At 45.1% G+C, this 17599-nt stretch overlaps 1 protein-coding gene across 4 annotated transcripts in view; it reads right to left on the bottom strand.

The window, feature by feature from the left end:
- SLC38A10 (solute carrier family 38 member 10) overlaps positions 1-17599 on the bottom strand; it is a 748880-nt gene that overhangs the window by 10062 nt on the left and 721219 nt on the right. For 3 of the 4 annotated variants that reach the window (XM_069655155.1, XM_069655158.1, XM_069655157.1), the window contains 2 exons: positions 3012-3035; positions 745-906 (listed from right to left, as the gene is read on the bottom strand). In XM_069655155.1, the coding sequence (XP_069511256.1) occupies positions 745-906; positions 3012-3035 (186 nt within the window). The remainder of the gene's footprint in view (positions 1-744; positions 907-3011; positions 3036-17599) is intronic. The other variant, XM_069655156.1, reaches the window with a different exon arrangement.

The following is a 17599-nucleotide window of genomic DNA, read 5'->3' as shown; positions in this document are numbered from 1 at the left end:
TTTGGAAGTCGCAGCATAACTGACTCCTACGATCGCCATGCACCCAAAAGAGACATCAGATTGACTTGCCCCACACAAGATCCTCCAAGAAAGTTGGAATGGGAACCAAGTTTTATATCATCCGATAGCCCATTCCTTTGTAACTTCTTACTACACCTTAAACATCTGGGGGACACCATCTATTTCACTCAGAAAATACTTCAAGCAGGAAATGGTGAACAATTTTTAGCCATGGAACCTTGCAGAGATTCCTCAAAGAACATATCCCTTGCCACTTGAGGCACCTGGTTTTGATGACATTTAACAAGCTACACTAAGAGTATCAAGAATGTTGACCTCCCGTCTTTGGTGAATGTTCCACTATAAGCTACACTCCAGTGAATGTTCCACTATAAGCTACACTCCGATGTTCCTTGTTGAAGCCCCTCATCCCACCCTCTTTACGTACCTCTTTGTGTACCTAGAATTAATTTGAATTGCATGTTGGCTTGTTACAAATTACTTCTAATGTAATCAGCCTACCAGCTCTCTCTGCCCTGATTCAAGCTAGCCAGCCTATTAGATAATATTCAAAACCAGCCTCTAATCGACCTGATAACAGTCGGTCATCCACTATGATAAGGTGCTTAGCAAACCGCTCTCCTATGCTCAGAAAACTGAGTTGCTCTGTTTCTATTCTTCAAAGCTTCTGCTTGGCTTTTCTTCCCCAATTGACAGGAGCACTCTCTCTCCAGAGAATCTTACCTGGCTTCTCTTCACCCTCCTCTTGTCTCTGTTGGTGGAACTCCTTGTGTTGCTCCTCGATAACAGCCAACAACTTCTCCTGCTGGTCGAGCAGCTGCTTCTGCTGCTCCTTGATCTCCTGTAGTAGGACCACGTGAGCCATCATCTCCTCGTTCCCAGTTTCTACCATAAAAAAAAAGGAGAGCCCCATGTATAAATGTGACAATACAGCGCAGCAGACCATGTGAACGTGCCTACAACAGACCCCTACTCAAACTGCATGGCAAATTCTACCTGACCGGAAAGCGACAGCAGACATGTTGTTGCTTTGTGGCTTTATGCATTTGTCTGTTTACATTCAGTCAACTTTCATTCACTTGAGAGAGTAACAAAACAAAAACAAAAAAAAAGAGCAGGTGGGATAACGAAGCAAAAGTGTGGCGTAGATGGGGGTAGAAACAAACAGAATACCACATCCAAGAGAAGGCTTTTCCTAAAGTTGCGTCTATAAGGGCTGCAAGGTGTACAGTTTCTACCTATACAAAGAAGCATTCTTTTAGCAGTTCGCTGAGAGACCCAGATGCTGAAGCAGGTGAATGGTTTGGTGGAGAAATAAACGTGTTGATCTGAAAGGGCTTGCCATTGGGAGCTAGCATCCTGCAACTCTCTTTCTTGATTAATTCGTTCATGTGCACAATATAACAAATATCAGCTCTGAAAAGAGATTTCCCTTCCACTATGCAGTAACTGGCACATGCACCTTCATTTATCTAATTGCAAAGGACATCCTCAACAACTCTTAGGTTCAAAGGTTGCCTAATTCTTGCATTGGAGGTGCGATGGCAGAAGACTGCACAGTCCAAGTCATAGGTTACAATCTCTTGACAGGGCTTCCATAATACAAGCGCCCATTCTGGTTTCCTCCCAGGTCATAAAGTGAGACCCTCTTCCTTCTCAGCGAGGTGCTTATTGTCAGGAGGTGAGGGGGACGCAAGGGAGACACTAGCGATAAACCAGTAAATTATACTTTGCAAGCATTTGTAGATTGCAGTTCTACCATTTACCTTTCCAGCCAGTTCTTACTGAACGAGACATGATTTATTAAGTATGAGCTAGCAAACGGGAAACATTCATGAAATAATTGGATTTGAAAATGGAGACCCGGCCTGCACTACGGTGAACACTCACAACAATTGAGAGATTTTGATACCAGTAAGCTGCAAGTATGAATGATAGATGTCTGGATCTGCCCAGCCTTAAAGACATATTTTCATATAGGACAATCGGTTTCTGGATGCACACATTCCATTGCACTCTTCTCTTTTATGGATTTTCCTTTTTCATACTTTTGTAAAGATCACTTACCGATAACGCAAATCTAAGCTCAGTGCTTTGTGATCTAGCCATCAGGAGATATTGGCTAGGTGGGGGCAGTTGTGATAGTGAAATCTCATCTGTCCTGAATGAACGGGGCAGACCAGTTAAGTTTTGGTTTCCTGATCGCTTTTTTTATACACAGGGCAACCCCCTGATAGTTCCAGACGCTACGTCAACAGCTGTAGTCCGATCCTTCGGAACGGAGATATCTCCTGCAAGTCAGGGCCGTCTCTTATTGTGGCCAAGTGGCTCCATGTCCTGCTTGTCACCTTTGACCAACCCTATTTCTTTAGCTAATGGCACATAAAGTTGGACACTAAGGAATTACATGACCTAGAGCCCCTTGACATCCGGATCGCACAGCAAGGCCACAAAAGACATGTGATTGTACCTCAAGATTGATCATACTGTAGGTTACATAAATGTCCAAGATGCTAGGACAAGATCATCACCTAAGAGTGTTAGAGAGGCTTCAACCCCACACAAATCAGCCAAGTCTCTGTTATACACCAGGTACTAAAGCCTACGTGTGTTATTCTTAGTATTCTTACTTGGTCATGTTAAACATCTGTGAGCACCAGGTTACACATCCTCTGCAAGAATGCATGGTCTACAGCAGCAGTGCTCCTCATGTACCTGCTGCTCCAGAGGGCAGAGGAATCACATGGAACCCATCAACTACATTAAGATCCACTTTTCCAGCGATCTGAATGCCTTCACACAAGGTCCAATTCAGTACCAGGCGAACATCCACAATGCCAGAAAAACAGAGCCAAACAGGCATATGGTAACTGGTTTGAATAGATCAGTAAAATCCTCAGATGCTGATTTTTCACATGTAAATGGGCAATCAATTCTAATAATGCGATAGCAGTGAGTGTGCAACAAAAAGTGAAGTTTACCATCCCTACCTGCTGCAAGCCGGACACTTTCGGCTGCTCCAGTCCAGGAAGTAGCATGAAGAAAGAAAGGAGAAACAGAAAAGTATCCCTCAAAGATTAAATAAGTTATTACTTAGAAGGCAGATCTCTACTCCTCAAACAGGCAGGCCAGCTTAATGCTAAATATAAACACAATGGGCCTCATTCCGAGTAGGGCGTTAAGGGTTAACGGTCACCGGTAACGAGACCGGTGCCGTTAAACCATTACCGCCCTACTACGAGTTCCCTTTGCTTTTAGCAGGCGTTAAGGACGGGACCCGCAAAGGGACTTTAGTGCTAATAACGGTACTGTAATTTACGGTACCGTTATTAGCGCCTTCCCCATTCCCATTGAGCCCTATGGGGGCTCAACTGGGAATGGGGAAGGGCCCTGGTGAATGGGGAATTACCGGTCCCTCCAACTTTGCAATGAACCGGTAATTACTCTATTCACCAGGGCGGAGTCAGAACAATTTTGGAGGCAGCCATGCCGCAAATAGCGGTGTGGTTACCTCCAAAGTCGGAATGAGGCCCAATGTCTATCTTAGATACAGTGCTAACTACAAATCAAAGGTAAGTGAAGAGCTGCAAAACTGAAATCTTAACTGTCACTTAGACTATCACTGCTCCTGGCCCTCCAGTCTAGAACCTCTGCCCAGGATATTATTCATGATCGATAAACGGAACCTTTTCCTTGCAGTCAACTGAAGAAGTGTCCTTCCATCTGTGATGCCTTCAGAAAAATTCTTCACCATCTCTCTTTCTCTGGCATGGTCATCTCGTCTCAAAATTACTATTTATTAGCCTTTATCTTGGCATTCTACCCTCCATTTCAAAATAGAGAAGGATGCCGAATACCAGTCTCGCCCTAAAACTTGGCAATTTCAATCAAATCCCCCTGCCTTCGACCACATACACTGTGTGGTGTAAGGAAACACATGGTGGCAACAGTAAAGATAGACACAAGTGATCACAGCTGAAGGGTGTTTATTAAACTTTATAATGGGCGAGATAAACGCCTAATCTAAACCTAAATCTAAGATGGGAGCAAGCTATGACCATCAAATAATAACAGGCAGTCCTAGTGGCGTCTTTTCAAAATAAAAAGGGCCTATACTAAAACACCTATTGCCAATCTTTTCCTGGTCTTGTAATTCCCTTTTTGGAGGCTTTGCGGGTCTGAGTTGGAAAAGTCAAGGGAAATTCTCCCTTCATTGTCCCTCCTGGTCTCGCCGCCTTTCCCCTCCGTTTGAACTGACGGTTCGATGTAGCTGTTTCCTTGTGGGTTCGGCCTTTCTCATAGTGTGCTCTCGTGCTCCGCCTTTATCCCTGTGGGGAAGGTAAAGGGACGTCAGGTGTGTGGTTCTGGTCAATTGCCCGACTCTGCCTGACCCTTGTGTTGGGACATGTCAGGTAAACGGCTCTGGTGTTAGTCTGTTGTCTTTCTCTGTGTAAGAAGGTTTTTGTGTCAGAAAAGGGGAGAGGTAGAGCTTCTAAGTATCCTACAGGGTGGGATGGGGAAAAGGTGTTACAAGGAAGGGGGTACCGCATCTATACCGCATCTACCCCTTCGGAGTCCCACTTTCACTCCCCGAAGACACCTCATCCAGGTGATCCTCCCCCAGTGGACCACCCCCAGGAACTGGATCCAATAGCTTTGGCTGTGTCCTGGCCACCTGGATGACAGATCTCCGGGGACCAGCGGGTTCGAGTTTCTCACAGTGGGTAACTGTAAATGTCCAAACTATATGACCTGAGGAGCCATGCTGCCAACATTTTATCTTTTGGATGGAATATTTATTTTGTTTCCTTTGAGTGAGTAAATTGTGTGCTGGTAGGGTTTTGTACGGTGAGTAAATTGACATTTCCAGAAGGTGCTAGTACCATGGCTTTCTTGCCCACATTGGAGCAATGAAGAACATTGTGCAATTTTTGGACTACTCTGCGTATCAGGAGTTGGGGGGCAGGGTGGGGCTAAAGAGTAAACAAATATCCCTGACCAGCTCATCGGCAGGGTGGGGCTAAAGAGTAAACAAATATCCCTGACCAGCTCATCCGCAGTGCATTACCCAGGTTGTGGGTACCTGGATGCAAAGTGTAGGCATTTTATGTTTTCTGCTGCTGCAAACAGGTGACCGACCCCATGTTGCAAAGATCTGTTTTAGTATATTGGTGTTGGGTTCCCACTCGTGTTCTGGCACGATTAGTCTGCACAAAGTATCTGCCAGGGAATTGTGTGCCCCTGGATCATGCTGTGCCTGTATGTGTTGTTGCTTTGAATGCCATATACTTTGTGCAGGTGCAGACAGTGTTTTTGAAAGTGTGTCTTGTTTGTTGATGTAAAACATGGCTGTGGTGCTGTCTGCATTGACGAGAATAATTTTTCCAACAAGGAATGCGCCCCGAGCCTGGTAAATATGTGTCCGACATCATTTTAATTATTTTGGCTGTGGGTCAAAGCATCCCCTTTTCAACATATTGTCTACTGTCCACCTCTGAATGCTAGTTTCTACTTTTTGCAAGATTATCACTAGATCGTCCCATTCTCCTGAGCTTTTAGACCACTGTTCCGCCATATTGGGTGCAGGTTGAGGCATGCATGTGGAATGATATAAATACCTAATGCCATAATTCCTAGCTGCTTCATTACCTTTCTTACTGTTATCGCCAACCTGTGGCATAACAGAATTTGTGCTTACAGCGCTTGTACTCTTTCTATAGATAGAATGCCTTTGTTAGACGTGTGTCTAGGACTACTCCCACAAAGGTTTTGTTTTTACTTGGGATTAGACTGGATTTCTTTTTGTTGATTCTGAAACCCAGGCTGTGATGCAGATATACAGTCTCCTGCATGTGTTTTAAACACTGTTTTGCACTTTTACTTGTTATTAGCCAGTCGTCCAGATAAGGGTGACTAGAATCGCTTTGCATCGCAGATGTACTGCAACGATTGGTAGCACAGTGGCGACTACCCGCGGTGCTGATGCAATTCCAAAAGGGACCACTTTGCTGATCTAAGATATCAAACTTGTCTTTTTGTCTAGTCTTTTTCGGTACTAGGAAACAAAGAATACATTCAACTATTTACTTCATGTAGTGGAACTTGCTCTCTCTGGGCAATGCCATGACGAAACATGTAAAAGGAAACAGACTGTATGCATGGGCCCGCCTTTTGGTAGAGTTATCTGAAAAATGTACTGGTCTCCAGATTGGACACAGGATTACTTCGCATTAAGAGATGATTTGAAAAGAAGCAGAAAGATTGGGACTGGATTAGTAACAACAAAATTAGAGTGGGTAGGGACCACGCGCTCTAGTTAACACAATACGTTGTATAATAGTCAAGAAAATATCTTGATTGAAAGACTTCTTGAAAAACTCATATGTTTGTTATGAAAGATGAATTTATTCAAGGTTTGGACAGCCTGCTTGGGTTAGTAACTCCACGCATATAGAATCTCTGCGTAGATACCCTGAACACAGTCTGATGCAATATAAATATTTTAAAATTCAAATTGTATTTTAATTAGTGTCCTGCCGTATGTGTTCGTAAATTTTACTTGTTACGGAGTATCAACCATTTGCCTACTCTCACCACATTGGGACCTGTTAAGTATATTTCCCGAGCATTGCAGAGTTGTAGAATATGTAAAGATCCACTGGTACGAGAAAGTGCACAACATATACTCACAGGGTGGGGAAAGTTGTAGGAAGTTTACACAAGACTGCTGGGACGATTTGTGTACACTCCCATGACTATTTTTTTTTTGTAAAGTATTTCATTAGCATTTGTGCAAATACATATACTTTAATAGTTAACAGATATTAACGTAACAAACAAACAGTTAACCAATGCAGTCTTCATGGTGCAGTATATTCTTGTCAATGTGAGTGAGGAGGGGGCCGGTGTCCAGCAATAAAGACGCCAGAAGGGGTTGAGTTCAAGGGGTTTCCATCTCTCGGGTGGTTCTTAGTCAAATTGCTGTTACAGGTGTGTTATCAGGGGGGTTTATGGTCCGCGGCGTACTGTATGTCGCGCAGCAGAGCTTTCCATGATTCTAAGGTGTCGTTAGCATTATCGCCGCCTGAGTTGGTTCCGTCTTGCCAAGCTCTGGTCTCAGCTTCCGTCTATCTTTCTAGGTCTTTAAGCCATCGTTCATGCCTCGGACCCCCTGGTGACTTCCATGCCATTGCTATGGATCTCTTTGCGAGAATGCAGGCTAAGTCCATTAGTTTGACTAGGTGCTTGTATTTGCTCAGTCTGGGATGAGCCCCTAATAAGCATTCTTTTTGGTTCCACTCGTATCTGCCCAGCGTTTGTGCAGGTGTTTTTCACCATGGACCAGAATTTCGCCGTTTTGATGCAAGTCCAGAACATGCGGATCATGTCAGCTTTGTCGTTTCCGCACCAGGGGCATTCTGGAGATGCCTGTTTGTTGAAGGTAGCCACTCTCAGTGGAGTCATGTACGTTCTATATAAGACGTTCAGTTGGATCTGTTTGAATCTGGTGTTTCTTGACACCTCTTTGGGGTATAGTAATATTCGCTCCCATTCATTATCAGATAGTGTAATTTCGAACTCGGTTTCCCATTTTTGTCTCAGTGATGTGCTTTTCGGGTTGGGTCTGTCGAACAGTTTATTGTATAGGCGAGACACCGGTTTCCAGCCATCAGCTAGGTCGTACATTTCCTGGAGGAGGGGATATGGAGCGGGTTCCTCTGGCCACATTGTCCATTGCTTTTTGGCGGTTGGCTTGAGGCGATGGTACCACAGAAATTGGCCACTCGCGATTCCTTCGTTTGCTTGTAGCGATTCTAGTTCTCTGAATGTGCCTTCTTCAAACATGTCGCCCCATGTGTAAATTCCGGCTCTTTCCCACTTTCTGGCTGTTGCGAGGTCCGTCTGGGTTTTTGCAGGCATCAACCAGGATGGGATTACTGGGAGTGTAGGGGTGTTTCAGTTGTCGGAGGAAGCAAGTTCTAACCCAAATCTGCCTGCCTAGGGTTACTATCATGGGGACGTCGGATGGTTGTTTCATTGGGTTCCAAAGTATTTCCTTGGGGAATAGGTTGGAGGATGATTGCCACAGTAGTCCAGATTCGGCAGACGGGTCATCGGAGAGCCATTACGTCACATGGCTGAGTTGTGCAGCTAGATAGTACCTTTGGAGGTCTGGTAACTGTATCCCTACTTCTTTGTACGGGAGCGTGAGTGTGGCTAAGGAGAGTTTATGTCTGGATGACCCCCATATGAAGTCCTTGATTATAGATTCCAGTTTTTTGAAGAAAGGAGGTCTGATGTAGTGGCAAACATTCACAAAGTAGTATAAGAGTCGAGGGAGGATTATCATTTTGACAATTGCTGCTCTGCCCATCATTGCAAGCAGTAGCTTCGACCAAAATTTCATGGATTTGCGGAGGCCTTTTATTGCTTTGTCCGTGTTATGTTCGTGTGTGAGCTCAGGGGTGTGGCTCACATCGACTCCTAGGTACCTAAATATCTCCGGTTGCCATTTTATCCCGACGTCTGGTAAATCGGAATTGTCCAAGCTCCTGAGTCTAGATAGTGGAAACGCACAGAATTTTAGCCTGGTGAATTCGATCCTGGAGTATCGAGCATAATTGTCTAGGATGTCTAGCGCGACTTGCGCATTGAGCTGTGGGTCCTTCAGGTATAGGAGAACGTCATCCGCGTACAAGGATATTATGGAGTGATCATTGCCCAGCCCGATACCCGCATCGAAGTGCTATTTTCTGAAGTAAATGGCTACCGGTTCCAGGCCTAGAATGTATAACATCGGAGATAGCGGGCATCCTTGCCTAGTGCCCCGCTGTATCACCCAGGATTTGGAGACCGTTCCTCCAGTCTTTACTCTCGCTACCGGTGAGTTGTATAGCACCTTGACCCATCGCACAAAACCTTCGCCAAAGCCGAACTCCCTTAACACCTCGATCAGCTATTCCTAGTAGATGGAATCGAAGGCTTTTATGGCATCGAGCGATAGCACCGCTAGGTCTTCGTCCCCGTCGTATGTCTCTGCCATAATGTGCTGGAGTCTCCTCAGGTTTGCTGTGGTGTTGCGTCCTGGAACAAAGCCATTCTGGTCTTCATGGATCAGGGTTCCCACCACCCTCGCCAGCCTCTTGGCCAGGATTGCAGTCAGAATCTTACTATCATAGTTTAGCATTGCAATTGGGCGGTATGAATCGCAGTTGTTGTTAGGTTTGTTGGGCTTAAGTATGGGAATGATTATTGTTTCTTTCATGAATTCCATTTTCGTATGCCTCCATATACACTTCGTATAGGATCGGGGTGAGGGTTGCTTCATACGCTTTGTAGAATTCTGGCGGAAGTCCAGCACTCCCGTGGGCCTTGCATGTAGCTAGCGATCTAATCGCCTCCGTCACGTCTTGCACAGTGATTTCCCCGTCCAATAGTTCTCTTTGGTCTTCTGACAATCTTGGGAGCGCTATTTCCTCTAGGGTAGCTCTTATGTCCTCCACAGGTGTTATTGTGTCGTGTGCGTACAGTTTAGAGTAGAATCAGGCTTGTCCACTTCTTTGTGTGCCTTAGCTGTATAAGTCATGTAGTCGAATTTAGACAATCTGTTCCAGGCAGAAAGGCATTCCTCCCGGATTTCTTTTAGTTTTGTCTCAGTGTCCGGTGAGGCATCAGTTTCGGATTCCAGATGTGTAATCTTAGTTTCTAGGTCTTCTAGTTCCGTTTTCAGATGTTTGCGGATGCCTCCCGCTCCAGATATCACCTCTCCCCTTGTTACTACTTTCATGGCTTCCCATAGTGTGCCCCAACTTGTCACTGAGCCTTTGTTAATGTCTAGGTAGTCTTCTAATTTGGTTCCAAGTTCATCCTTGAATGCATGGTCTGTGAGTGCTGCCACTGGCATTCTCCATAGCGGGATTGCTGGACTGGGTCCTCTGAGTGTCCATTGCATAACCAGCGGAGAGTGATCTGAGATGGATCTGCCTAGGTACGCTGTGGATTCCACCTGTTGTGCCAGCTCTCAGTCTATTAGCAGATAATCGATCCTCGTGTGGATCTTGTGTGGGACCGAGTAGTAGGAGTAGCTTATCTCGGTGTGATGTTGTTCCCTCCAGATATCCATTAGGTCGAGGTGTTCTATTGTGTTGTTTAGTGCGTTGGTTGCAGCGTTGTTTAGGTGGTGGGGGGGGGGGTCCGATCTGTCCATAGTTCCGTTCCTGATGCAATTGAAATCGCCACCCCATATGAAAGCTCCTTCTCTACGGAGTATCATTTTAGCACTTAACATTTTGAGGTGTGAAGGTATTCCATGTTGTGGTAGGTATGAGTTTACCAGGCATACAGCCGTGCATTCGATAGTTCCCCACATTATTAGGTATCTGCCCTCTTTATCGGCCATTGAGATGCCATTGCTTCGTAGTCCAGTAGCTGGAATGCCACTGTCGGGTTTATCCACGTGAATACTCCTCTAGCGAACTTGGAATAAGGTGCCCCTCTACCGGTCCCTCCCCACCGTTCGCATAGTTTGATGTGGATTCATTCGTAAGATGGGTCTCTTGGAGCATTGCAATCGAGATCTTTTTTCTGCGCAGGTAGGAATGGATCCGGTTTCTTCTCAAGTATGTGCCCATTCCCCTCACATTCCATGTCATCACCCTGAGTTGAGATGCCATTGCGCTGATATTTTGGTCTCTTCAATCCGATCACCCCAGATTTCCCGGGGCGGCTGTTGCCCCTGGTTGTGAGGTTCCTTGCCTGGGTTCCGGTGATCACTCGTCTCTGATCTCCGAGGCCGACTGGTCCCATGCCATTCCCTCCTTGGTGTTTTGAAGACTGCATAACTAACAAAACGATTAACATAACTTGAACTGGTGCGCCCAGCAACTACATGTTCCTTTCTGTGCTCAGGCGCCCCTGTGCCGTCTGGACCCATCCGGGTGTCGGGCACAAGTAAGGTCGGTCAGGCAACTAGCCTGTCCTGAACTGTTCGTGGGGGTAGGGCCCTGTGCCTGGCGTGGGGCCGAGCGAGGGCCGCATCTATGTAGTTAACTGTTTTGTATTGTATTTACCGTCTTGGTTTTTATTTGCCTTGTGCCTGTGTTGGCTTTGTGAGCCATGAACCATTCCATGTTTTGATCGCTTACGAAGGGGGTTCCTTAGTCTTCCATAGGTTGTGTCTTTACCCTCTGCTAGGTTGTTGTCTTCCAGCCACATATTGGCGGCTGCGGGGGTCTCTAGGAAAATCGCACGGCCCTTGTAAATCACCTTCAGTCTTGAGGGGTATAACAGCATGTATTTCAGATTCAGGTGTCTGAGCCGCGCTTTAATCGGCACAAATGAGTTTCTCTCCCTCTAGACTTTCTGGGTGTAATCGGGGTAGATGGATATTTTGGAGTCTCCACGTTCGATGGGTCCCTCTTCTCTGGAGTGCCGCAGGATGATTTCCCTGTCTTGGAAAGTGAGTATTTTGGCGATTATAGGGCGAGGATGCGAGCCCGGTGGAGGTCTTTTTTGTAGGGATCTATGCACCCTTTCGACCAAGAAACCTTGTGTTAGCCTTTCAGCACCTATCCCTTGTTGTATCAGGGACTCTATGTAGGCCGTCGGGTTCGAGCCTTCACTTCCTTCTGGGACCCCAAGTATTCTGATGTTACTACGTCTAGCCCGGCCCTCGGCCTCCTCAGCTCTGACCTCAAGCACGGCCACCTTCCTTTCCAGGTTGACAACCTTAGCTTTCAATTCCGTTGCGTCGTCAGGCGTTTCTTTTATGGTCGTCCCAGCACTCGTCACTCTCTCGGTTAGGTTGCGGGCATCCTGGCGCATGAGTTGTATTTCGGATTTGAACTCACCAATTCTGGAGTCTAAGAATGTCCGTAGGGATGCAATGGCTTCCAGCACCTGGGCTTGGTTTTCAGAGGATTCAGCTACTTTTGCTTGTACAGGTTCGGGGGCGGAAGGACTTGGTTGCAGAGGGGACTTTGTTTTGGTGGATATGTATGTGTCCATGGTAGCTGTTTTCCCCCTGTTTCTGGCGGACATGATGAGGGGTGTGCAAGAACTCTGCCCTTTCTGTTCCAGGGGTGGGAGCGCCTGTACACGGTGTTGACCTGGAGGGGCAGCCGCAGGATTGGGTGGGTGGACTAGGCTTGGTCCTCAGTGTGCGGGGACTATACACTGTGCTTTGTGCGGGTTGTTTCTAGGGTTCGGTTAGGTGGCGATGAGTAGCATGAGGACTCTCCTGGAAAGACTGCTCAGGCCTGGTGAAATTAGTTTCCCGGTCTATTCTTGGGGGAGCGTTCGTAATTGTGCCAGTGGTGTGTGGCTATGATCCCCTATAATGGGAGTGTTCGGTGGCCTTGTTAATTACGAGCCCCCTCCCGTGGTTCTCCTCACCTCGAGTTCTTCGGGCTCTGTTGCGGAGGCGGGCAAGTGCTGGGGTTGCTTGGGAGGTGGGGGTCCGTGCGTCCCCTCACAGCGTTGCTCCCTGGTGTTCCGGCTTTATTGCTCTCCTGTAGGCCGTGGGCCAGCTACTTCTTGTCCCCCCCCCGGCTGGTTGTACTTCCCCGCACGGCAGGGCTGGAGCTCCGTTGTCGTCAGCGTCGACGGGTGTTTCGGCTCTATTGCTCTCCTGCAGGCCATTGGCCAGGGGGCCTCCCCAGCTATTTCAGGGGTCGGAGTCGGGGATCCGGACCCAGCTTCCCTGCGCGGGAGCTTCTTCTTGTCCCCCCCAGCTGGTTGTTTCCCCCCCCTGCGAGGCAGGGCTGGAGCGTCGTTGTGGCATGTTGTGGTCCGCCGGCGACGAGTGTAGTGTCGTGCTGGAATGAGCCCGGGCGGGGGGACGGGTTCCTCCTTGATCGCTACCCCCCTCAGAAGCGCCCACCAGTTTGTGGATTGGGGCCGCTGTAGAGGTAGCCGCTGTTTCTGTCTGCGCCGTTTTCAGTGGGTAGCCGCCATCTTAGGTCCCGCGGAAGGTAGGGGGGGGATCGTTACAACGGCGATCCTGCTGGTCTGGAGACTCCGATCCAAACAAACGTTGCGGGATCGTGTCGGGAGCCAGTTCCGCTACACTCGGTCCGCTTTTCTTCGTCGCAGGTGTGATTTGGGTCAGGCAAAAAGGATCAAGATGCGGCGTCTCGGCCAGAGCACGGCGCCTCAGCCTCTACTCGCCATGATCTCCAGGCCACCACCCCCATGACTATAGGGGATGACTACTTTTGGAAGTATTGGGTATTAACTCTAGTAATTTATTTATTTATTTTTGCCTTTATATAGCGCATGGAAACCCTCAGGCATCAGGGTGCTTGTGGAATCCAGTTACATGTAGCCCCTGGGCAATCACCTTCTTAATTGAGGAGCTTAACAGATGTATATATCAGAGGTATACAAAGCATACATGTTACATACATCAGGTTTTCTTTCACATGAGTCACAGAGGAGGTGCAGGGGTTGGGTCAGTCATGACATTGATTATGCAAATAACCAGGTTTTGAGGCCTCCGCGAAAGTGCCAGTAGGATTCTTCTGCTCTTAAGGCTGTTGGGAGGGAGTTCCATTGTTTTGCAGCGAGGACAGGGAAGCTAATGCCTCCACAGTACAAGTGCGCTTGAATTTCGGGTGCACAAATCTGTGAGTTTAAGGCGTTCTAGTTGGCCTGTTTGGTGCATAACAATTTTTTTGGGCAAGATAAGGTGGGGCCGGTTTTGCTAAACATCTATGTGTGATGGTAAGAATCTTAAATAGGATTCTTTGACAAATAGGAAACCAATGTACTGATTTCCGGGCATCTGATATTTGTTCAGTTCTGAGTAGGTTTAGGGCTGCTCGTATGGCATTATTTTGAAATGTCTGAGGTTTTTGTATATTGCGTGAGGATGTGCCAGTGAAGAGGGCGTTGCAGTAATCCAACATAGCGCCTGCAACAGCCTGGGCAATAGTTAGGTAAGGTCTGGCAGCGATGAGAAGTTTGGTGGATTATGCTGCTGATGAGGAGGATATGACATTTACTTGGCGGGAACGGGAGAGGGTGGCATCTAGGTAGACTCCTAGAGTTTTCATGGCAGTTGAGACAGTGATCTTCATGCCATGGATGTTGAAGGCTGTGTTGTCCAAGTCAGGTTTTTCTAGCACAGAATGAGGCCCAAATAGGAGTAGTTCTGTCTTCTTGTCATTAAGGCAAAGGCAGTGGGTCGCCATGTTAGTCGTAATATTAGCCTCATCATTGCATTATACAATGTATGGAAGGCTGCGTCAGAAACCTTAGTGAAACTGTAAGGCTAAAGGAAATTGGAAAAGATTCATGTACATACGTTTTAGAAATATGAGTTTTTCATTATTTTAATAAATATGTGACATGAATATGTGACAATGTGGTATTTTAATGTTATTGCAGTAAAGATATTCATTGTGTTGATGTGAAATAGTTCTTTGAACTAATATCACATTATATTAAATAAATACAAATAAATACGTTGAAGGTGTACTCCCTCTTTTCCTTGCTGAAGTTACGAGTGGGGAATCTGGTTTTAAGTGTGCTCTGACAGAGAGGGTCACTTATGACAGGTTTATATTTGTTCTCTATTCTGGGATTTACTGCTTTGGCTTACACTCTTAGGAATACTTTTTGGTAGATGGATTGTCTGTGAAACACAGTCTTCTTTTCTTGCAGTATGTCATCAAAGTCTGTGATCCATAGACCCATATGCTATGATATTAAACCTTTCTGCTGTCCTTTTCAGGAGGTCTGAGTAAATGCATTAATCCTCAGTTGGTAAACTATTAACAGGAGGCTCAACTATGTCTGGAGAAGGAGTTGAATCTTGATTGATATTGTCATCCTCAAAAACACTTCATCCTCAAACTATTCTTCCTCATGTTTAATGTCTACTTATACTAAAGAAGTATGTTCTAGTACCTCCCCCTTTTTTTATAGGTGTGTATTCTTCATTAGACTGTAATCTCCTTATACATGGTCATACAATCCTCCATTTTCTTTATAATGGTACCAAACCTCTCCTTTGAGCATTTTTCACCTTGAGTCTCACTTTCTTGTAGGTGTCCTTTAAATATCTGTCTTCCTCCACATCTTCAAGATTCTGAGGGTGAAGTGGCCCCTTTTTTCTTTAAAAAATTGTGCAGTGTTCCCTCCCTCTGTTTTGCCATCAGAGTAGCTGGAATGGTGGTGTTCTTTTTGATTCGTTTTGTGGGTGTCTTTATGTCTGTTCAATTTCACTTGGTGTTCGGCCCCTTTATCTTTTCTTACGACGCATGCACCGAAAGTTCAAGTTGAAAGCTCCGACATCTGCCTCAGACAGGCCTTGTCTGGCTTATTTTTGAGCCTGTGTTTCCCAGTACAGCCTTTATGGACATCAGGTCTTGCCTCCACTTCACAACTTGATGTCAGTCCTATTGAGCTGGGGGCTGGCTGCGAGGGAATCTCCATTTGTTCTATACCTTACTCAGCATCATTCTCAAAGCTGACAGCCTTTTCCTTGAACTCGAGTTGCATCGTACTAGCGGTTGCTTAACCTACCGACTTCTCAGCCTGCATCATGAAGGCTTCCCAGCACTTAGTCTTCAGATCTTCAAGCGTTTTTGTCTTAAAGAGCTTACAGGCTCGACATCGTTACTCGATGTCTCGTGGAAGACAATTATTGCACACACAGTGCATATCTTTCCAGGGGAACTTCACCTTGCCCGAGTGATAGAACTTAAATGGAGTAATCTCCATCGAGGTCGAAGGAAGTAGAAGAGCTGTAAGCTACTAGTTTATGTGGGGGTATTGAGAGAATCTAGAATCGTAAAATTGTTATGAAACCGTGTTTCTCCCCCCAGCCTCACTCTCCCTACTGTCTGCCTTTCGGCATGGTGCACCTTCTGATGTATTTTGTCAATTCGTCCAGATACCCTTACGACGTAGTTGGATTTCATGCCTTTTGATGGATGGGTCTCACTCCATGTTTACACTTAACAGAGTTTTGCACCCAATAGATATTCTGGAATATATATATATTTATATATATATATATCAAAAAGATGAATGAAAAATCAGTTCACGGCGGCACTCCTCCAAAGATGTTCAAAGTACGCCAAAATCCAGAAAGACTCCATAAAAAGTCCTAAAAGCACAGGTTGAGACAAACAATTACACGTTTCACCCCGACTGGATTCGTCGTATTGTTGTGATTCGGAGGTTTCAAGACTTTTTAAAAGGTATACAATTCACGTGCGACTGCTTTTCCATTTTGAGCCACTAGAGCAGTAACTTAGTAGTGGTAGAATGCCTCTGAAGGCTGCCATGCTTGACGTAACACTTTCCTCTGTGTGTCATGAGCATCTCCACCGCGGTATGCTATGGGAGGCCGTTCAAGTCAAAATTACACCTTTGTGAATGTGACATATTGAAGTGAATACAACATGCAGTGAAAGGAGTAAGGCATACAGTGAGATGACTATAATACGTATCGAAATGAGTATAACATGTATTGAAATGAGTATGACATGTATTGAAATGAGTATGACATACACTGAAATTCAATGAATAAGACATGCATTGAAATGAATAGGAAACACATTGAAATTAATATGACACCTATTGAAGTGAATATGACACGTTGAAGTGAATATGACATGCAATGGAATGAATATGGCATCCATTGAAATAAATATGACACCCATTGAAATGAATATGACACGCATTGAAATAAATATGACACGTTGAAATAAATATGACACCCATTGAAATGAATATGACACGCATTGAAATAAATATGACACATGTTGAAATAAATATGACTCATGTTGAAATAAATATTACACCCATTGAAATGAATATGACACGCACTGAAATAAATATGACACGTTGAAATAAATATGACACCCATTGAAATGAATATAAAACACGTTGAAGTGAATAGGACACGCATTGGAATGAATATGACACCCACTGAAATGAATATGACACACGTTGAAGTGAATAGGACATGCAATGGAATGAATATGACACCCATTGAAATAAATATGACACGTTGAAATAGATATGACACACGTTGAAATAAATATGATACCCATTGAAATGAATATGACACACATTGAAATAAATATGACACCCATTGAAATAAATCTGACATGTTGAAGTGAATAGTACATGCAATGGAATGAATATGACACCCATTGAAATAAATATGACTCACGTTGAAATAAATATGACACAAGTTGGAATAAACATAACACCCATTGAAATGAATATGACACCCACTGAAATGAATATGACACACGTTGAAGTGAATAGGACATGCAATGGAATGAATATGACACCCATTGAAATAAATATGACACACGTTGAAATAGATATGACACACGTTGAAATAAATATGATACCCATTGAAATGAATATGACACACATTGAAATAAATATGACACCCATTGAAATAAATCTGACACATGTTGAAGTGAATAGTACATGCAATGGAATGAATATGACACCCATTGAAATAAATATGACTCACGTTGAAATAAATATGACAAGTTGGAATAAACATAACACCCATTGAAATGAATATGAAACAGGTTGAAGTGAATAT

This window comes from Ambystoma mexicanum, chromosome 3q (assembly GCF_040938575.1).
Source record: "Ambystoma mexicanum isolate Mex_15411 chromosome 3q, UKY_AmexF1_1, whole genome shotgun sequence".
Taxonomy (NCBI): domain Eukaryota; kingdom Metazoa; phylum Chordata; class Amphibia; order Caudata; family Ambystomatidae; genus Ambystoma; species Ambystoma mexicanum.
This window is presented reverse-complemented; position numbering and strand designations above follow the sequence as displayed.